General features: G+C 39.8%; 1 protein-coding gene across 2 annotated transcripts in view; it reads right to left on the bottom strand.

Annotated features, from left to right (window-relative positions):
* Positions 1 to 22,363, bottom strand: part of Bmx (BMX non-receptor tyrosine kinase) — a 68,426-nt gene extending 46,063 nt beyond the window's left edge. The window contains exons 1-6 of one of the 2 annotated variants that reach the window (XM_023719584.1): positions 22,226 to 22,363; positions 13,704 to 13,850; positions 12,406 to 12,510; positions 10,395 to 10,476; positions 5,268 to 5,387; positions 3,279 to 3,343 (exon numbers count right to left, since the gene is read on the bottom strand). In XM_023719584.1, the coding sequence (XP_023575352.1) occupies positions 3,279 to 3,343; positions 5,268 to 5,387; positions 10,395 to 10,476; positions 12,406 to 12,510; positions 13,704 to 13,850; positions 22,226 to 22,228 (522 nt within the window). In that variant the 5' untranslated portion in view covers positions 22,229 to 22,363. The remainder of the gene's footprint in view (positions 1 to 3,278; positions 3,344 to 5,267; positions 5,388 to 10,394; positions 10,477 to 12,405; positions 12,511 to 13,703; positions 13,851 to 22,225) is intronic. The other variant, XM_023719585.1, reaches the window with a different exon arrangement.
* Between the last annotated feature and the right edge of the window lie 1,063 nt (positions 22,364 to 23,426).

Below are 23,426 nucleotides of genomic sequence, written 5' to 3'. Positions count from 1 at the left end.
ATGATAACCCAAATTAAGGAAAGAAAGGTTTATTTAGCTCACAGTCTGCGGAGGCTTCAGTCCATACTCTGCTGGCTCCAAGGCAGCCTGGCACATGGCAGAGGGTGACAGTTCATGGCAGCAGAGAACACCAAAAGCAGCAAGAGTGAAAAGGGGAGGAGCAGCAGAGAACAAGCCTCTTTCTCTCCCTTATATTGTATGTAGGCTACAAGCTGGAGGACAGGTGCAGCAGTCATAATCCTAGCATTGGACCAGGAATCAATGAAAAACTCTACAAGCCCAGGGGCTGGCCAGATAGCTCAGCAGATTAAAGCACCTGCATGCAGGCATAGGGGCTGCAGGTTCGATCCCCAGGCCTGCCCCTAGAACTTGCTGAAATAACAGTTGATTCTGGGAGTGGTAGCACGTGCCTGTAATTCAAGCTCTTGGGAGGCTGTAAACAGGTGGGTCACTGTGAGTCCGATCTAGTAGTGAGACCCTGAACACCCTGTAGACCCTTCCCTGAAAAACTACAAAAAAAAAAAAAACAACCTCTAGAAGCCCATCCCATGACTACATGTGGCTTTGGGGAACATCTACATACAAACCATAACAACAACCATTGCCACATCAAGTCTTAGCACACTTCCACTCTTCCAATAGGATCCCTTGTCCCCATTTATAGTCAGTCCCCACTTGTTCTTTGGACCCAGGTAACCACTATTTGCCTTGTATCTCTACAAATTTGACTGTTTGGAACACTGTTGTTAGGATTATAATTTTCTGTAGATGGGGGGATGGCCACTAAATTCAGGACCTTCCATAGGCTAGCCAACTGCTCCACCACTGAGCCACACTCCCTGCCCAAAGATCATAATTTTTAAGTTTTAGAACGGGAGCAATCATCCAAACACAACAATGCCACTGAGAATGAAGTGAAAATGCCAAGCCATAAGAATTGATTCTTAGGGCTGACATAACAAATGACCACCCATTTGCTGGCTTAAATAATAGAATTATTCTTTCAGACTCTAGAGAACAAAAGTCTAAAATCAAGATTTACATAGCCTTGGGAAAAGATTTCTTGCCTCTTTTGCTTTCTGGTGGTTCCAGATGTTCTGTGGTCCATGGTAGCACAACCCAAATCTCTGCCTAGGTCTTCACATGGCTTTCTCCTCTATGTATCTGTCTGTGTCTGTTCACCATTTAAGGACACCAAGTTTGGGGCTTATGCCCCACTTTCATCCTGTATGATCTCATCTTAATCTTTAACTATTATGTCTTCAAAAATCTTGTTTCGAAATAAGATCCTATTCTACGGTTCTGGGCGGACATGAAATGTGAGGGGCGACTATTCAACTTACCATAATAATTAATTATTTTTGTCCTTTATATTGGTTCATAAAACATATGGAGTGTTTTGTTTTGTTTTTGGTATGGAGGATCAAACCCAGGAATTCTCTATCACTTAGATTCAGCCTTTTTACATTTTAAAAACAAATTTGAGATAGGGTCTTGCTAAGATGTCCAGGTGGAACTTGACCTTTTGATCTTCCCGTGTCAGCCTCTCAAGTAGCTAGGATTATAGGCGTGCCCCACCACATCCAGTTTAGTATGTGCTTTTTAATTAGAAAGAAGAGTGTGTGAATATGTGTAGTGGTAAACAAGTACCTTGCATATCATGGGCCTGATGGAAGAGTACACACATCCTCTTACTTTTAGGTTAGCTTCCAGAGAACCACTGGGAGGTCATTTTATACCTTTCCTCATGTTTGAGGTCTGCACTTACATGATTGGGAATTCAAAAAGCAGAATGATTTGGTTAGGAACTGAAGAAAGTGGAGCAAAAAAGATCAGCAGGCTCTACTGAGAGAGCAAGCTTTCTAAACCTTACTTATCCAGGGCAATCAAAGTTTTGTTTCATTTTCTGTAGATCAACTCTACCCTCAGTGAAGAGTTGACTGGGAACCATATTGAAAGGAACTCTGCACAAGATGGGTAAGTTGATCCAGTAGAAGAGTTTAGGGCTGAAAACCTAGGAGTTGAATATCAGGACTTCTCTCCTGTTATAACACCATGTCTAGATCTGCCCTAGGAAAAAAAAGTACAGTCCATGCACTGGGTGACTCACCCAGATGCCACCACTACCGAATGCTTTGTATGAGCATTTGTGTTTCACTAGCTCCTTCGTCCTTGGTTCTAACCCTGAAAGAGTAAGAAACTCAGTCTCTCCATGACCAGCAGGATGACAGCTGATGCATGCCCTAGTTAAGTAAAGGAGAGATAATGTGACCGAGAATAATGTCTGGAGTCATGTGATTATGACATGGGAGGGCACAATCCCGAGGCTTTTAACAGTTCTTTGGAAAACTTCCTATCATCTTAGACTTCCTGGAAGACTATAAAGTTATATCACTGGTAACTATTAAGTTAAGATATTTAAATCTCGCCTGTTTGACACAAAGTAATGTTAAGCTCTGATTCATAAAAAAAATTCTTGGGATACACTTCTGTTTTAGGAAACTGCATTTTTGGCTTGCTTATCTGTAAATGACAAAGGAATATGGGATTGAAAATTAACAAATTTTTACTGGCCTCAATTTGCAGCAATTCTCCTGTGTCAGCCTCCTGAGTGCTGGGATTATAGGTATTAATTTTTTTATAGTTTTGTGTTTACAGGTTCCAAAATGAACAGAATAAAGTATATCATTTTGCTAAAAAAAAGAATTTATTTGGAGACAGAGAAGAAATTCCATGGACCGACTTTGAAGGCATCACAGAGGGCATTGCACTGTTTTGTGCTGGTGCCCGTGGAGTCCCACTCCATCAACAGGATACTTCCATGAGGCAATCTTGGCCATGCTGGTGGCAGAGAAAGAATGACAGCTAGTAGTAACTGCCTGCTAGGTGGATGCTGTTTTAAAGACTTCTTTTATGTGCACCCAGCTTTTTTATGACTATTTAATAGAAAATTATAAAATGTCCCAATGGTTCTGTTTGAATCCATTGTGCTTTACCATCCATGGTTATTAGTGACAGCTCCCAGATTTCTCTCTTTGCTAAGCAGTCTGCATGAAGTCAACATTCTTTTTCCTTTGACTTTCTTTTTGAGACAGGATCTTGCTACGTAGTCTAGGCTGGTTTTCAAGTTGTAGTGATCCTCCTGCCTTACCCTCCCAAGTGCTGGGACTGCGGGCATGTGCCAATACACCCAGCAAGTTCACATTTTCTAGTCTTAAATGTGGCCACTCTGTAATATATCCTGACTCTGAAAAAACATTTTGAATATGTTGACTTACCAGCTTCTCTGGGAAAGTAGGAGCTCTGTTTTTTTCTTCATTGCTTACAATGTGCAGATCAGCATCTGAAAAATGAAGGAAGGCACTATTGAAAGGAGCTTAAAATAAAACTAGCAAACAAAACACCCAGTGTGAAAAACCAGAAGATTCAGCTAGCTTGCATAAACAATACTCCAGATTAAATGAATTTAGACCCAACATCTGGTATGATTCTAAGGGTTTTCTTGATGCTGCTCAACTCAAAAACATTCCTTCATCATCAATTATTGATATTTTCACAAGTCTGAATTGAAAATTCAAGTTCTTTAAAACCCTGTGAGCTATACATTTGTACCTCATTCCCACCTTGTGTTTAGATCACAGCTATCTAATCCTGTTGGGTAATATAGATGACACTATGGGTCAGTATCCATGTCTGGTGCCTCTTGAATTGGCTTATACAGGATACTTGAATAACTACTGATGAGTAATAAATATCTGTTGAATATATAAACTTACCACATATTTCTCCCCCATTCTTATCAGTGGAATGACCATATCATTTACTGACCAAACAATAACATGTTGGATGGTGAAAGGTTAGGCTTTAAACAATTATGCCAGATTTCCAGGCACAGAATGAGAAGGTTCCAAACAATCTGGGGAATATGGACAATCTACTTATAGGCCATGTAGCCCACAAAGGGGGTGGACCAGGGCATCTTGGAGATAGAACGAAGCAGTCAAACCCAGATATTTCCTTTCTGCAACTTGTGCCCATGGGATGCTCAGTAGCTCAGCAGAGGAAGCCAAAAGAGAAAATTATAATTGGGCAAATAAACAATATCCCAGCTGATTATTAGTTACAATGCCCTTCCACTGTGTCATTATCTTCAGAGTCTGGCAGAGAACCAGGACGCGTTTTGAATGCCATGAAGACAGAGGGCAGGAGGTTCAGGCCAAAGTAGTGTTCTCTCTGGACTTAGAGAGAGGCAGGGGCTCCTTTCAAGGAGTTAGGTAAAGGTCAGAACTGTCATCTTGTCCAATAGGTAAAAATACTTGATCACAGACAAAAGCATTGTGGAGGGACACTACCCCTTAGTTCTTCGTAGTGGACAGAAAAGTCACATATAGCTAATACCTACTTGACCCCATCATATATGATTAAAAGTGTTACTTACATTTTATCTTTTACTCTATATTTAAAAAAAATAATTTGAGGATTTTTTGGTTTATGATTTTTGTTATTTATAGAAAGAGAAAGCTGATTTTTTTAACCAAGTAGCAAATCTTGATGCTTGAGCCATGGTGACATTCACATCACAGTCTACCTCCTGAGAGTTTATCCTAAACTAGGAAGAATTATTGGAGGAAGTAATAGCTCACCAATTGATTAATGATTTTAATTTTTAAAATATTTCTCACCAAATGACTGAGTGGTAGGAACTAAAACTGTTGTTACATTAATGGACATGGTTCAATTGACTCTCCAATTGGCTTCGTTTGCTGCGCAGCATCTGAAATGATGCCAAGCACCCCAGCACATTTTGTTTCCTGGCAAGTGGTTCTGGCTGGCAGGTTTGGCTTAATGGGACATTGTTATGGTTTGTGTCTAGTTGTCCCCCCAAAGCCTCATGCAGTCATGGGGTAGTTTTTCTAGAGCTTGTGATTAATTAATGATCCAATGCTGAGGTTATGTGTGTGAGCGCTATTCCTGCCCTGGGGTGAGTAATCTGCATTACAGTGTAAGGAGAGGAGAGAGGCTTGCCTGTGCTGCTTCTGCTGCCCCTCCCTTTGCACTTTCCTGTTTTCCACTGCCAAGAAAGGTTGCCCTGTGCCATGCCTTGTTCTACCTTGAAGCCAGCTGAGTAGGGACTGAAACCTCCACTGTGAGCTAAATAAACCTTTCCTTGCTTAATTCTGTGTGTTGATTATTTCCCAGCAACAGGAGAAGAGTAACTGAGAAAGGAATCATCCACCCAGTGTTCAGTCCAAGGGGTCACACATTACATGCTTCCCAGAGGGTACATCCGGGGGCCGCTTTGCAACTCTGCTGGCAGCACAGGAACTTCCCGTCCACGAAGAACCCACTGTGGTACTTGATCAGTAGGTGGGGGTTTCCCCTTATCTCTGAGGAGCAGACAGGAAGGAAACAGGACATCAGCAGATATTGGTCCAAGAGAACTACCACATTTGGCGAGTGCTTCCACCACGAAACAATGAAAACCTCGCCTTGCCAGCAACGAAGGGCAAGAACCAATGGTTCCAAAAGGATAAAGGTCAAGTTAACAAACCACAAAATAAGAAGAGTCTAACCAGGAGGAGAATGAGAACAGTACAATGATGTACCACTTTGAAATTAAAGAAAGCAGATAAAAATGCATATACAAATTAGTGTGCTGTTAGGACTGTAGAAATACATTTAGGAAGGTAGGAATGGGGTACACATGGTGTTCCCTTGTGGCAGAAGGATGCTGGATGGTAGGACTAAATCCCAGCAAAAATAAGAAAGGTTCTAATAAAGTACATTTTCTCCTACTTTTTATTTTTAGACTTTTTAAATGTACAGAAAAGTTGTAAGAATAGTACAACAAACAACCACATACATTTTACTTAGATTTTCCAATTGCTAATTGTAAGTTAGCTTTTTCTCTTTTTTCTATGCATGCTTCTATTATTATTGTTATTATCATTATTATTTGTCTTCTTGAGAGAGGGTCTCACTATACAATCTCACTATGCAATTTTGTCTGGCCTTGAATCCACTTTGTAGCCCAAGCTGACCTCGAACTCAAAGTGATTCTCCTGTCTCAGCCTTTCGAGTGATGGGATTACAGGCATGTGCCAACATGCTCAGCACATTTCATAATTATTTTAAAAATTTGATCATTGTTTTAAGTGGATAGCAGATATTATGACCTAAATAATGTCACCTATGAACACTTCACCATGTAATGGCTGTAAAAGACAGCATTCCTTTATATAATAATAATGCAACTATCAAATCCAGGAAATTGAACATGGATATAATATGCTTAATATGTATTTCATGTTCAAATTCTTGTCATTTGTTTCAACAATGTCCTTTATAGTCAATTCTTTTTTTTGATCAAAGATCCAATCTAGAAATACACATGGCATTTAGTTGTGCAGTTGCCCTTGATCTAGGATACTTTCTCAACCTTTGTCATTCATAGTTTGACATGCTTATACTAAGGAGTGAAGGTATGTGAGACAAATTTTCTTGGCATAGGTGCATTTTAATAAAACAACAGGAATAGGACACTGGTTATGCCAAAGAAATGAAAAGCTACTCTTGAAATGTGATACTATTATCTAACACATTAGTCTCTTTAGTTGGTGTTTAAAGGAGGAGCAGGCTGCTCTTGAACTTATGATATGGAGTCCTCCAGATAAACATAGAATCAAAAGGAAGCCTCAAAGTCACACACGAAAACAGCTATCCCAACCTAGAACTATTCCTGAACTATTCTTCACAAAGACCTTGTAACTTACTCTGTGAACTGTAGGGATACAAAAATAACTACTGCTGGGGGTGACGGTGCACACCTCTAATCCTAGCACTCAGGAGGCTCAGGCAGGAGGATGGTTGCAAGTTTGAGGCCAGCCTGGGTTACACAGTGAGCTCAAGGCCAGCTGAACTGCACAGAGACCCTGTCTCAAAAACACAAAAAAAGCAAAGCAAAACAAAACAAAACAAAAATCCCAAAAAGTGCTTTGCTGTGTCACTGGGAGGATGTATGCTAACGAATGTAAAGGGTCCAAAATACATGCTCCGTAAACCATGGGTTTGGTAATGTCGTTCCCTTAGTTTATCTCAGTCAGATTTGCTGAAAATTCTATCATAAAAACTATAGTCCCGGAGGCTGGAGAGATGGCTCAGTAGAATAAGCACTTCCCTGGCAAGTGTAAGGGCCTGAGTTCAATCCTCGGTTCCACCCCAAAAAACCAAACAAAACCCCACCATACTCCTGAGAATTAAAGGGAAATTATCACAAGAATCTCCAAACAGGAGAGGAATTACAATCAAGATTATAAAACCTAATTTTCTAATCTTGGTCCCAACTGATCATTGGAAATCCTTTGGCCTTCATGTTAGACAACACATCCTTGTCTCCAAGGATCAACTTTCCTGTATTTTCTACTACATGGGTTTAGTGTCCTGGCAATTTTTTTTTCTAACCAAGTACAAAAGTCCATATTGTAACACAGTATTCTCACCACCTAATAATGACAATAAGAAGACTATATTCAGGCGACTAATTTCAGGAGAATATTTTCTTCTTGTCATTTTTAGGTGGTAGGACTTCCATGTACGTAGTTCCCTTGCATAGATCCACTCATTTAGCGTGTGGAACACCCCTTGGGCTAGCCACTATTGTTACCATGGCTATTGCAGTTCGGTCAACTGAGATGGTGTAACTTGATCAAATCAGCGGATCCAAAAGCCCAAGTTTTTGTTACATTCTGCTGCACAGGTGCTAACTACTCTGCCGCAACCCTTTCAGTTTAAATTTTTGGAAGGAAGGACACATCTATCCACACTTGTTTAACTGAATTGAACACACTGACAGCTGACACTCCTGAAGTCACTACTGAATGAATCCAAACTTTCCAAATGTAGGTCACCATCTAGAAACATCTGTGTCCCAAGTGTCTATCTCAGTTTATAATTTCTTTTTTCCTTTATGTATTTGGTACAGGGTCTCACTATGCAGCTCCTACTTGTAGTGATCCTCCTGCTATCAGCCTCCCCAGTGCTGGGATTATAGGCATGCAGCTGGGATTACAGGTGTGCAGCTGGCATTACAGTCATGTACCACCACAGCCGGACTTGTTTTTGCCTGCTCAGTGCGCCCTGGGGGCAGGGCCAGCATGACATGCAGGGACCAGGGATTGAACCCTGGTCCCTGCATTTGCCAAAGCAGGTGCTTAGTCCACTCAGTTTATAATTCTTGAGTCAAGTAATAGACACAAACATAGGAAAAATCAGTGTTATCACAGTGCAATTCCATAAGGGAAAGTATTTGTGTGACAGAACCTCTTTGTTTTCCTGAGTCAGGGTTTTTAGTGAAACAACAAACCTGCCCACACCCACATTCTCTCTCATCATCTTCCAGCAGAGGCCGGGAGAGGGTAGATACTCCTCTAGGCTCCTTTGAAATAGAAAGGCTTATGAGAGACAGTTCTGGATGATGTAACATGAACAAAAGATTTCAGAGGAACTTCTAGGAGAGCTCAGCACCTCTCCAGGGGTTTCTCTAGGTGACCAAGCAGACAGCGAGGTGGCGCCTGTCCCCTGATGACCTCACCAAGCTGATGCACTAGCTGGCCCTGCACTGCACGCTTTGCTTCTCTGGGGGAACAAAAATGGATTTGTTTCAGAAACTGCTTGGTGGCTTTTTCTCTGCAGTCCAACGTGTTACGAACAGATTGAAGTCTTTTGCTGTGCATATGGCAGCCCTGGCATGGGGGACTCTGCAGCTGCATGTGGGACAATTTGCTTCGCTCTGCTTTCCTTTCGTATTCCATATGCTGTAGCTGCCTGTGCTGTACTGGGGCCACCCCAACGTGTACTGCGTATATGGCCCCAGAACACCCATAAATAGAGGCCTGGAGCATGAGTAAGAGTTTTACATAGGTGGTGTCCACCATAGCTCCGGACCCCCAGGAAAATCCCCAAAGCTGACTGGATGGGGGAGAAAAAGCTCAGAATTCTTTCTGGAAGCCCCATGTTCACCACAGTGATTCATGGTTTGTGTAGGGTGATGCTTTAATATATTTTTGAGTCACTCTTTTGTGGCTCATGGCCACTCTAGGAGAAAATAAATTGATTTTACAGGGGTGGAAACTGAGACCCAGAAAATGTTACTTGTAGATGACAGAGAAAAACCGAACCCTGCCTCCTGATTTGTCTTCCTATGCCAAGGAGGTCTTTCTTATTTCATTGACATGGAGATGGGTACAGGGAAGCTTCTCTCCCTCAATGGCCACTTGACTATTCTACAGAATGGGTTGCTGAATCCTTTCTTGCTACGGAAAAACTAAGTCCTGTGTGGGAAAAGGGATGCACAGCAAAGTAAAGCAGCTGTGTGTAATTTGAGGTATGCTGAGAAAGAGCCATAATAAAAAACCTAAATCAAATGAAATCAAATCAAATCTCTCCATCCAGAAGCTTAATACCCAAAATTACACTAACAGGGCCATTCATTTGAGTTAAATATTGTCCTCACATCAATAGTCATCTTTAAAATATCACAGAGGGAAACATCATAGTGTCAAATTACTAATGATTTTCTTCCTTCTACTAAAAGTCCTGTTATCAGGATGGCCTAAAAAAATCATTGAATAGAAACTACATTAAATCCCCAGTTTTACCTAATAATCATAATGTTCTGGTTAAAAAGCTAGGTTTGAGTCCCCCTTACTAGCTATATGACATTGGCCAGATTTCTTTAAAAACCATTTGTCTAGCAAATAGAGAATGATATTACCCCTTTCCTTTCCATGGAATTGTCAAGAGGCTTATCTATCAAAATGTTTTAAAAGTACTTGACAAAGTACTGGCAAATGGCACATGTTTAGTATCAGACATAATTTTCTATAAACATCAAAACTACAGTAGTTATAGGATATGGCACAGCCCCACAGGGCCTTCGACTTTGCTACGGTGGGGTGGGTGGAGAACAGATGGCCTGGATTCCTCAGAGCTGCTGGGAAGACACAATAGACAGCTCTGTGCAGAGCGGGAAAGGGAATCCGATCCATGGGCTTCCTGTAGGTAACAGTGAGAATGCAAACAGAAGATGAGTCTGTCACGTTTTGTGAGGCTGATAGGAAAATCAGTAGATTCTCTTCTAGTATTGGGCATTTTTACTGCTGTATACTTCCTCCACCAAGCCCTAAGACAATCCCACTAGTGATTCTGTTTTATGAAATTCTTATTACCTTTTTGTAATGCCTTCAACCACTGGCTTCGGCTGTCACGTTTTGTGAGGCTGATAGGAAAATCAGTAGATTCTCTTCTAGTATTGGGCATTTTTACTGCTGTATACTTCCTCCACCAAGCCCTAAGACAATCCCACCAGTGATTCTGTTTTATGAAATTCTTATTACCTTTTTGTAATGCCTTCAACCACTGGCTTCGGCTGGCTTCGTTTGATGCATAGACATAGAGAAGTCCATCTTTATAGACAATCTGGAAAGCAAAAGATGTGCATTTTGGTAGAACTGCATCATAGTTAAGTCTGTTGCATCTGAAAATTTTCTGTTTCTTTGAAGAAAACCTGAGTATGTTCATATAGGTTATACACTTTAGAAAGGGATGAAAATGTATACAATTATTTTAGCCTCCACTTCTCGATGTGTTTTATTGCAGACACTTCAACACTTTGGAAAATCACAATGATGTATCTGACAGGAGTGAACACTGACTTCTCTGTAGGGATGGGCTAGGCTCTGCAGAACTCTCTGAGACATTTCCTCTTAGGGGAGCAGTGTATGATCCTCCTTACAGCCTACTGGAAAATCTTCAACTGCTCTGTCCTTAGCAGGAGTGAAATGTTGTTTACTTTGCCATGACATCTTTGCCAGTGCTCATATATTCTGTCCCTTTACAGTACCTGACATATTGAGTAAAACTATGTCTCCTTGTTCTTTCTGTCTGTTGCATTACGTGGTACCCCAGAAGTTCCCAGAATGTTGTTTTCCATTCCTAAGGCACTTGTTTAAATGTTTGAAGAATATTAAATGTTACAGATCCCCTCTCTAGTTTGTTTTACTTGTTTTCATTTTCCTATTGGACCTTTTAATGTTGATTTCTTTTTAAAATATGTGATTTGTTCTACTTTTGGCAAATAAAACACACAATTTAAAAAATAATAGCTGCTGGGCTCTTTCCTATTTACTTTAATCCCAGCTATTTTAATCCTATTTCAATTCTATGAAAAGATGAGTATGCCTTTTTATTTTACAAATGAGGGAATGTACTCCGAAAACAAGTCCAATATGTGCTTATGGCTACACAAACATAAGAGGAAATAGGGGCTCTGCAAAGTTCCAAAGCTTGCATGCCATCGGGCACCCTGTGTCCCAGTGATGTGGGTTTGCAGCTTTGTTCCCTAGCCCACTTTCCCCCAATTTCTCTCAAATGGCTAATATTCTTTGACATGGGAGATATGGTTGTTGATTAACTGGATATTTGTCTTTCATTCTTTTCCATGGGTCCTTAGTACTAGAGCCGGTAGTCTGGACATCAAAAAGGTAACTCATCTTCCTTAGGTAAAAAAAAAAAGGTATTTGTGATATAATAAAAATAGGGCATGACTTAGATCAAGCCAATGTCGAACAGCACTGTAGGCATACTCTCCATAGTATGTCACTATTTAGAATAGTTCAGGGTAAAGTCAAAATTCCTTGGCAGGATGTGCAAAGCTTTGCATGATCTCGCCCTACCTACCTCTGCATACTCCTCTTTTTCACTCTCTCGTGGGACTGCTTTTTACAGAGAGGACGCTAGTTTACCTGTCAGTGACATAGCCCATGTTGCTTCTGTTGGCCTGCTTCCTGTCCCATCTTTGGTGGGTGAAACTCTATTTGTCCTTTCCAGCCTGAGTGACACATCCAAAGAGCTTCTCTCTGACATGTGGGTGATAGAACTGAAACTTCTGCCTCTTGGAACACCACAGTGCTGATCTCCATTTTAATGCCCACGCTCTCTGCACTGCACTATAATGTTCCGCTCATTCGTGCACTTTGCTACCTTGGCAAGCACCTCGGAGCATGAACATATCAGTATTTTCCTCTGTAAGTGTTCATACTACTTGTAGTACAGCAAAAGCTCAGCAAAGTTTGATAAAAGAGGTTGTCAGATCCAACCAAGGCAGGTCAGGCTGCTGTAACTTATACTCATCTTGCTTCTTCTCCCTCCAGGGGAGGCAGATTGGAGGACAGAATTTCAGCCAAATGCCCACCTCCTATTTGGAAATATTCCAAGTGTCATCATTGCCTTTCTGGATAAATGTGAAATATCATTTTTCCTGGATGATATGAGTTCAACATTGACCATATTATAGGAAGAACCATCCATCCATTGTGATGTTTCTCCATCTTTTTTTTTTTTTTTTACCTGAAATGGGTACTGTCTCTCCAAGGGTGTCTGCTCCTCAAGATTGACTTTCTCCACACATCTGATTTTCTTAATTTCAATCGATCCTTTTCTGCTTCCCCTTTTCTAAATTAAAAAAACAAAACATATGATATCTTCATTGATGTACCATGATGCACAGGGAAAAGCACACAGTTAAACCAGAGAGAGAGAGAGAGAGAGAGAGAGAGAGAGAGAGAGAGAGAGAGAGAGAGAGAGACAGAGAGAGAGATTTAGGGATGTAGTGGTTAGTGGAGAATCATGTTCTATTACTCCATAATAGCCAAAACTAAATGATACTAGAATATGTTTCTCAACTGTGGATACAACATACACTCCTCCAAAAGCAAGTGTTTAATCAGGAGTTTATCTTACTAGTGAATTAAGAAATGCGTTTCAAATCACCTGCTTTGTAGTTAACAAACATATTCAGGAAAATAAAGATTTATCTCTTGAAATAAAACTCACTTTGTCTCAATTTTGGACCAGTATTTTAGTATTTCTACTATGATAGAATACTCAACTGTATCAAGAGAGTTTTATGTCTAAGACTGTTTGATAGCAGCATTTCTGATCGTCAGCTCTTTTGCCACTCAGGACTGGATGAATCTTTGATCTGGGATCAATCCTGTGCATGGTAGGCTATTTAGTAGCATCCCTGGCCTCTACTCATCAGATGCTAGTAGCACTTGCCTCCCTCCATTACTAGTTGTGACAACCTAAAATGCTTCTAGCCATTGTGCAATATCCATAAAGAAGCAAAAATTCTTTCAGTTGAGAACTACCATTCTAAAGTTACAATTTGCCTGAGGAAAGCTAAGTAATATTTTAAAATCCTTTGGGTTCATTGTGCTTTGGTTAAGCAAAGACAAAGTAGTAAGAGGATGCATGTTGATCTTTCCGATATAAACTAAGAAACCTAAACTTTCATTACAATTAACCAAGTACTTTGTGAGCCTGCAGTAGGGGAGGAACAGTAGAGTATCAGAAGTAAACGAAAAAGGAGATACAAATAAAGGACCATTTTGTATCTGTATATACAAAATAGTTAGGATAGATATACAGCTACTTTCTCTTAATTCAGTGAGAAGAAAGATTTGTACTAATAGTGTTTGGACAGGTTATGATGTCTGTATCTTGTACTATGAATAACCATATGAAGACAACAATATGCAATCTATTAATTATTATAACTGTCCTACTGACCTACTTTGAAACTGTCTCGTTGTTTCTCCATAAAATTAATAAAAGAAATCAAATAATGGAATAAACATTCTCACCATTTTGTCATATTCATAGTAGGAAAGGTTTGTTTTGGTCAAAACAAAAAGTCGTTCTTTGTAATTATTTGGTGACATTTTCTTCTTTTGTTGTGACCTTTTGAGGAGAAGTTCTTCTAGAATGGATTTTGTATCCATATTATCATCCTACATGAAAGAAAACAATTGAAATGACTGTAGTATCTAGCTAGGTTCTCTTAGCCTTCATATATTATTCTCAACTATTTTTCCTTCATGGGTAGTACAAATGCTAATTTTTAAAATTAAGATTGATTTAGGATTATAGAATAAAGTACACACTATCTATATTTTTTGCTCTGAGTTTCATAAATATGTTGATTTTTAAAAAAACATTTGTTCACCTCATTTCCCTCTGAATATCCACTGCCTTTGCACCATCCTTTGATCATCTCATCAAAATGCTCCTTACTCCTTAAGCATTCTGTGTTTGTTGAATTGAGTAGAGTATATAATACAAATTTTAAAACCACACTCCAGACAGCTCATTGTGCATGAAGTAATTGATCAGCTGAAATTTTCCTCCATTATTATGGTCAGTGTTTTGGCAAAATTATCTGAATGATTGTGAGATGTGGATATCATTGTAAATGATATCTACAGCCTTTGATCATGACTAAATCTTCAACATAAAACATGCAGGCATAATTTTAAAAATTTCAGAGAATTTTAAATCAAAATGAATGCTCAAGACAGAATAAAGGGAAGAAATGTGAGAATACAGCAAAAGTGTTATCAAAAGAGTTTTAAAAGAGCTTTAAAAAGTGTATTTATAAAGTATAAACTTTGCTTTTTACTACTAAACCTGAAAAATAAATGTATTATTTTCTACAACTACTAACACTGTACCCTTCTGATATCAGATCTAATAAAAAAACATAGTAAAGTTAAGCAGTAGGTACAGAAATAAACTTTCTTATATTCTTTTCTTTGCCTTGTGAAGCAGCATCATTATTTTCAGTTAGATGGGCAATATTTAAGATCTTTGATGACTGAAAGGTAACCAATTTTACTCACCTTAGCCTCCCAAGAGCCTATGTGTAGGTCCTTAGCTCACACTCTGAGCAAAAAGTTACTGTTCCAGGGCACCATTGTCACTCATATGCCCTTTGGCTGTTCCACAGCTGCGCATTAAAGGATGATATTTGCATTCTCTTTACCATTATTGATCAGGAAGCACCCACACAGACATTGCTCTGTCTGGGTGACTGCAGGTGCCACGTAAAGCTGCCTGATCACTAAAGGACACTTCCCACTGGCCCAGGCGAATGATGAGCCCACTATTATGGGAGCATGGAAGCAAAGGGAAACTAAGAAAGACGGCCTGCTATTGAACAAGCCACTAACAGTCCCAGCCAGTTTTCTTCCTGATATAGACCATGCAACTGAAAAAGCAGGAATCAAGAAAAATCAGTTTTTATTATTTATGTACATAGATCGGTACGTTATGTGTTACTCTGGGAAATGTTTTCTAGGGCATTGGTTGGGATATGGATGGGGGGTGGGGGTAGTCATTCAACATCATAGTTTCTTTTGTACTTCTTGCTCTGGATATTATCTCTCATTCAAAAGGATAATTCTTTTGGAAAAGTGAAAAGTGAAGGCTTTCTTTTGAGTACAACGGGTGCCATTCACTGTGGTCACTGGTTGTTTTGCTTTAGTTTGAAAGACAGGAAAGAGAACAAGGAGCCGGGTGCTTGCTTTCTACCTCTGCTTCACTGCAGCTCTACACCCAGGCATACTTGGGGAGCTTACTCCTCCTCCAAAGGCTGCAGCTAAGAGAATTGGCTTGAAGACTTATGGAAATGATGAACTTGTCCTTTGGGGAGTGATGGAGCTCTTTGGTGGAGCCAAACACTGAGCATAGATATAGGGCACTTCAGCATTGTATGTTTCTACATTTTATTTTACTTTATCTTACAAGAAAAACAATAAAAACTGTGATACAGAGTTTTAAAACAAAATGATAGGAAATTAACAATGGTTATTATATTGTACATTGTTATCATCAAAGTAGTTGCTCAGATTACAAATCTAGGTATACAAAATCGATCAAACATTATAAACACAAACCATTCCTTTCAGTGAACTAATAGAAATTAGTAGTATAATAGTACTATAATTATCTTGGCATATATATATATATATATATATATATATATATATATATAAAATCTAGGAATAGACCTTGACCTTGAGCTTGCCAGGTAGGTGCTGTGGCACTGAGTTATATCTCCAGCCCCCTGTTTCTACATTTTAAATAATATACTAATAAATCAGAAAAGAAAAGATGTAAAAACTTGATAAATTTCCTTTATGTCTAGTGCTAAAACATTCCCCATAGCCAGAGTGCTTATTAAATCGATCTTGTTAGTTGACTAGGAAACTTGCTTTTCACAAGTTTTTCATGTGTTCAGTCCATTTGTGACATAAAAATACTTTTCAAAATGCAAATCCCAATGGCTAAGATAGTATGCAGTTTTCCCTAGTACTTTGTGATGTTGTACACACTTTTTAAATTAATTTTATTGAGAAACAAATAGCAATGAGACAGTTTTAAAACCAACTAATAAGACAGTTTCAATAATTAATACATTGAGTTATTTGTTGAATCTGTACTTCCGATTTGATTTGAAACTGTCTCATTGCTATCTGTTTATCAATAAAATTTTGGAAAAAAAGAATCTATTTCAAGTAATTTAAAAAATAATTAATACATTGAATATTGTTGTCTTCATAGTGGTTATTCATAGTGCAAGGTACAGACATGATATCCTGTCCAAACACTATTAGGACAAATCTTTCTTCTCATTGAATTAAGAGAAAGTAGCTGTATATCTATCCTATTTTGTATATAGAGATACAAAATGATCCTTCATTTGTGTCCTCTTTTTTGTTTATAAAACATTCTCATGCATTGCATTAGATATGAATCTTTTAGAATTTTATATAAAAATAGGGAGAACTACAGAAACCACTAACACATTCACAAATTGGCCTCTGTATGTTGCAGAAAAGAAGTATATTCAGCAGAAAGGAAGGTATCAAACCCTCAAGTATATTGTCATCCCATAAGTCTCCAAGGATTTACAAGCTTGGCTACCTCTGACAAAATGTAATTCGTCAAATTTCCACATAGTTGTTCATTCCTAAATTCTGGCCCTTGTGAATTTTTCTTCTGCTTAAAAAGTAATACTATATATATATATATTCCACAGAATCAAGAAATACAGACAAGCAAACAAACTAAGATAGCTTTCAAGTTTTCTTATCCAATATATGCATGCCTATGCTTTCTCAAGGATGGTTCACATGGATCTGTAATCTATTGTGCTCGTGCACCAAACACCTAGAGCCCTGTGCTTCTGACTTTCTGTTCAGTGCCAGAACTGCCATGTCTTCACAGCTCTGCCCTCCCTAAGGTGGACTCCGAGGCTTCCTTCCCAAGTTGCAAGAGTCCTGTTTTGATGACTCATACTTTTGTCATCCCCAGATCAGTTTCTTCTGTGACAGCTTCTCTGGTTCCCACTCAGGCTTGAACCTGGTTTCCTCCTTTGTTTCCTCCTGTCCTTTCTTTGTACTTCTCCTTTCTCCTCTAAATAGCCTATCTAAATTCTCCTTTCTAAATCTAAATAGCCTAGATTCTACATTGAAGGTATTTCTCCAGTCTTAGCTGTTATAGAAGGTGACAACTGGTGATGGCTGACTGAGAAATGTAATGTCTCCTCCTTTTATTAGGACAATAAATGAGCAGGGCTCAAGCACTACTATTGACCCCAATGCCTGTCCAGTGACTACAAACTCTCATTCATTTACCCTTATGTGGAAATTCAGTTGGGAAGAAAGGCCTTTTAAAACACAATAAATACTAAATAGAAATCTATTGCTATAGAGAAACTGTAGGATTTGGCTGCACTCCTATGTTACCACCCACATAGAACAGAGATATCAATTTGCTTACCAAATACACCAGGCTGCCTATTTCCATAAGTATATGAAACTAGAGAGAGATTAAAACATAAAGGAGGTGAAAAAACCTGGCAGAAATCAATATAATATTTTCTTAAGAGGAAGGCAGCAACCACTATGGAACCTATTCTATACATAAAAGGTACATACTCAATTAACATTACTTGTAATATTTAGGATTTATATGAAAACAAGAATAAGAAGTTCAATTTTGTAGTTCTATTTGAAACATTTGACTTTGAGCCTACAGTGTGTCAGACGTTGAACAACTGGTTCCATGGCCTTGAGTGACATCATATAAAGTTGAGAGACAAGTTTCAGACCTTAGTAGAGGTGTGTAAAGTTGCGTTGAGGTGGTGGCCTCAGGAGGTTGGAAGGAGACTACCTGGCTGCCATTTGTGAGCAGTGTCACAACACCAAGTCCTTTCCCTAAGAACTTTTGCTTTCCTAATGTGTAAAATGAGAGGTTACAGCTCTTTCACTTTTACATGGCTTAAGTGAAAAAATTCACTTGGCACCAAATCAAGATTAAAAAATGAAGAGGGGGAAGAAAAAACTCAAGTGCTCCAATGGCGCCCACTCACTTGATGGTGAAAACTGTGAAGAAGGAAAAGCTGTTTTGCCCCTAAAGTAATCAAATAAGCTTATCATGGGAGAGAGGACATTGAAATTGGCCCTTGCACAATGCAAATGATTTTAGTAATAATAATTCTATCTGACATTTAAGTAGGGCTCACCTTATACAGGACACTATGTAGAGCCTCCAACACATGTTAATTTACTTACTGGTTAAGGTCACCCTATGGAATAGTTTATGACACCTTTCACTTACAGGGTATACCACAATACCCTATCTAAGGCAGCATGTCCTAACACAGCCATGTTTTGGGGTAGTTGGTGATAGTCCCACTCCATGGAGCAGGTTGTGACATAGTCACACTATACAGTAGGTTGCAACTTCATTTCCCCCTTATAGATGATGAAACTGCAATGCATAGATAAATTGTCCGGGTCACACTACTAGTGTGATGTAGTTGGAGTTCAAATCCTGTGGTCTAACTCCACAGCCCACATTCTTGAGCATAAAACCAGTGTTAGAGAAGACCAAGCCCACCAAAGCAGACCATTCTAAACCAAAGAAGACATAAATCTCAATACGGAAGGTCATGGGATGCCAAGGCTGGCAGGAAGCCTATAGATCATCTTATAAGTACAACATTGAGCCCCAACAGTGTAAGGGACTAGGTTGAAACAGTGAACTAGTGACCTGAGACACACCCCAGAGAACCAGCTTCTGGTGTCCTTCTGGGTTCAATGTCCACTCCATGGCAGTAAACAGACTAAAAGAGATCTGCTCAGAGAAGAGCACCATTTCCTTAATAAGGCATGCTGTCTGAGGAACAAGGCATAAATTTAGATCTTGCAAGACCTGTGAAAGGAATCTGCTAATAGAACTTCCTGGAAGGTGCCACCTGCATCTAATCTTTCAGAAGAATCACCAAAGCAGTGTTAAGTGCCATTTTTTTTTTTGACAGAACCTGGGATTGAACTCAGGCCCTTTCACTTGCCAGGGAAATGCTTATTCTACCGAGCCATTTCCCTGACCCAAAGCAGTGTTAAACAGCAAAATTCTGGGTAAATGTATAGCTTAGTGGCAGTGTACTTACCTAGTACATGTCAGGCCATGGTGTCCATGCCCCAGACCACACACACAGGCACACGCACACACAAACACAGCAGAATTCTAGTCTACTTTTTTTTTAACAGTCAGTAAGAACATGCATCCTCAAATACTGCAATAAATTTTAAGTGGAACAGAAGGCAAAATAGGAAGAGGGAAATACATATATAGGTAAATGAGACTCTCAATTAAAAAACCTATTCCCTGACTAGCTCAGAATAGTGCCTTTAAAGTTTTACCCCTCAGAACTGAGAGATGAGTGTGGCAGTTTCTTGCACCTTTACTTGCTTGCTTAGCCTCTGATATTTAGCATATCTTTTAGCTAAAGATTTTTGTTGGTGTCAAGGTAATAAAATAAAGCATATGCTGGGAGGGCAGTAGATGGGGTGGATGCAAAGGAGGAGGAGGATGTTCCAGGTTCGGATGGGGCAGTGTGTGAAACTGAAACTGGAGGGCCCTGTGACAAATTTAATCTTCAAATATTTGCCCAAGGGCAGGTCCACTTAGCTTCCTGCTTAATAACTGACAAAATACAATGCTAAGTTTAAATAGGAACAAAAAGCTTAACTCAGAATCAGGTGAAGTGGCTTAAAAAGTCTTAGAATGCTCGCCAAAGACAAATGCCAGCACCACAGGATCTGGTAAAGCCTTATTTCCCATGATTGTCCCACAGAACAGAGATGGTACAGTTGATTTGGCATGACATGGACAAACACGTGCTAGGACTGATGCTCTCAAATCTTCAGGACTTTGGAACACCACACCTTAATTGCTCCCAAATGAATTTACAAAAACCAGCTATTTTAAGAAGATCAGGTTTCTCACGAAGAACATATAATTCTAATGCTATTCCTGTAGAAGCTAAAATTTACATTGAGATTAATCTTTAGAGCCTTTCTAAACTCTTATTTGTTTCAGCAATTTCTTTCCTTCTGCTCTCTCCTCTCTGCCCATACCACTCTGTCTTTGCACATTTAAAAAAATGTATTTAGTACAAGGTCTACAGGGTCCCACTACACAGAACAGATTCATAGTGATCCTCCTGTTTTTTAACCTTCCAATGCTGGGATTATTGGTGCGTGTCATCATACCCAGTCTCAGTTGCCATCTCAGCGTGCCCTGGGGATGGGGCTGGCACGGCAGGCCGGGGATTGAACCCTGGTCCCTGTGTTTGCCTAAGCAGGCACTTCAATCTGCTGAGCTATCTGGCTGGCCCTTCTGGGCACATTTCTTAGGAAACCAAAATGTGATACCCATGAGCTAGCATAATGAATCACCTTCCCAAGTAACACTGCTTAGGTGATGTGGTTTGGTGGGTGAAAGCAGCGATTTGGGTAGGGTCAAATCCCTGTTCTGTCTCTAAGCAACATAGCAGGTTACTTAACTCTGCTAAACCTCAGATTCCCCATCTGTAAAGGAGTAGAGCAGTAACCACCTTTAAGGATTATGAAGAGTTGAGAGAAAATGACGGCACAATGCTCAGCACCCTCGTAGATGCTTTGGAGACATGTCCTTGTCCTCATCATTCCCTATGCAAAGTTTAAAAATAGACCATAGAAAAGTTTAAGAATGAGAGATAATGAAATGATCCTCAGGGGTCAAATTTCACTTCTTATTGCTCTGCCTGCAGCTGCTGGGCAAAGGTGGTAACAGGAGTTAGGAAGAACTCCTCGTCCATGCTCAAAGCAGAAGCACTTTCATTAGACATTTGTTACACATCCTCGATTAACTATCTTAAAAGTCAGGTGGAACCAGCCTCTCCTTGCCAGTGTATTTGCAGCATCATATTTCTTCAATGACTTCGTGGATGCTACACAAAGTGCAGTAAATGCACTGGACACATTGATACCACCTAGAAGGCTGTTAGAAACGCAGACTCTGAGGTCCTCCCCCAGACCTAGAAACCTGAATCTGCATCTTCGAGAGATCCTCAGGTGACTCCTGCGCACACGAGAAGCTCTGGTCTAGACCACAATATATTTTTTAAACAAATCTGTTATTTATTTTTTGGTATAGAGTCTTGCTACGCAGTTCGGACTCGTAGTGATCCTCCTAGCTCAGCCTCCCCAGCTCTGGGATTACAGTGTGCACCACTACCCCTGGTTTTGATGGCTGGCTCGGCACCCAGGGCCACCATTGCATGTGGTAACAGGAATCGAACCCAGATCCTTACACTTACCAGGCAGGGACTTAGACAGCTAAGTTATCTCCCCAACCCCCACAGACTACAATATGTTCGAGCTATCTAAATCCAGTGAAATAATCATGGCCCACAAGAACTTTCAAACTACTGGATATTGTCCCAACTCTATGGTACACGTCCCTCTCATCTTTTTATCTCTGTCTGCAGTACCCTCAGGTCTGATTTAGGGAAACTTCAGAAACCTAAGAACAAATACTTATAGCTGAAATAGTGCTATAAAAATATAAATAAAAGAAGACATAAGTACAGATCCTTTGTTCTTTTGGAAGTAATTACAAAGCCAATATGAAAAGTCATAAAAGGAAGGTAACCAAAGAATAGTAAGGAGAAAATCAGCAGGGAAGACAGCACAAAGATTGAGGGGGCTGGTGCAGATTTCCTTAGGAATTGACAGCTCCCCCCCATGAGATTTTGAGCAAGGCCTAAGTTTACAATGAAATGATAACAGTTTTATCTTCTGGTCCCGAGATTACCAAGGCCCTTTCCAAAGTCTAAGGGGAGAGTCCGAATAATTTAGTATTCATAATTTAGTACTACTTTTCATACAATCTGTTCCTCAAATTTTGTAAACTTCTGGCCCCACAACACTGGATCTAAGCCTGTTTTCCTGTAGGTTATGACACTGTACAGCCACCTATCGTGTAAACGCACCATTTTGGCTTGTCTGTCCCCTGGGTCCACTGCCGCGAAGGTAGTCTCTCCTTGCAGAAACACAACCCCAGCTCTCCTCTTGCCAGCGGTAGTGAATTGTCTCACATTCTCCTGGCTGCTGTGTCAGAAATGGCTGTATTACTCAGTGCCCCCAAAATGTTTATTGTCCTGCAGGGCCTTACACAATCCCACAGGAAACCACGCTCAACACTTAGCCAACACTTGTTGAGCTGATTGAATGCAACGAAAACGGAGACAAAAGCATATTTCATAAAGGTTCCAACTTTGATAACTATAGTGCCTACTTTTCCCAGGCAGCTCTTGGGTATGTGTGATAACCTTGCCTTTGTTTATAGAGCTCTGTGCTGGAAAGCACAAGAAAATATCTTGGCAAAACCCAACTTCTGACGTTGACTTTTCTCACAGGAGCCAGAGTCAGGAAACCATTAGGTAATACCGAAGTGCACAGAGAATAAGCAACAAAGACTTCAACTCCACATTTGGAGAAAGTAAGAACAGAGAATACCCAGAGAAAGGAACAGTTAATATACCCCCAAAGGAGCACACTTCACAGTTTAAGTGATTAGGAGTCCAGAATGGAGAAGATTGGCTTTGTTAAACTGCAATGCACTATGATTACAGTGAAAATGTGTGATTGTCACTTTATAGCACAACAACCACAAAACCTTGTTTGGCTTATTCATTTCACCATTTTCTCTGATTGTTCATGTATAACAAATCAAATGATACGTTTTAGGCTCTGCTGTGGATAGCCAAGAAAATTGACCATCCTTTTGACATACATGGACATTCAATATTAACTTACAAAACATTGGATACTTATTTGTAGGCATTGATGTTATGATGAAGTTGGGTTGGCAGGAGAATGTGGAGCTACTGACTTCCAAAGAGGTATTTTTCTTAGTGGCCACATGATTAACATCCTTTCTGTCTATATCAGTCAAGTCTTATTGAGAACTTCCCTTGTGCCGAGCATCCTGTTAAGGGCCAGAGACTCAAGAGTAAACAGGACAGAGGCAGCTCTAAATCTCAGGAGCTGTGTGCCTAGTGGGGTAAACCCCACCAGTAACAGTTTAATTACAGTAGTGTGTGAAAAATAACTTGCAAATATGTTAAATATTTCCATTTGGAACTAAGAATGTGGGGAAGGGCAAGGAGTTCTTCAGAAGAATTCAAAAGT

The sequence above is a fragment of the Octodon degus genome, unplaced genomic scaffold, assembly GCF_000260255.1.
Source record: "Octodon degus isolate 3935 unplaced genomic scaffold, OctDeg1.0 scaffold00069, whole genome shotgun sequence".
Classification (NCBI taxonomy): Eukaryota; Metazoa; Chordata; class Mammalia; order Rodentia; family Octodontidae; genus Octodon; species Octodon degus.
Note: the sequence above shows the minus strand (reverse complement) of the source record. Positions and strands in the feature narration are given on the sequence as shown.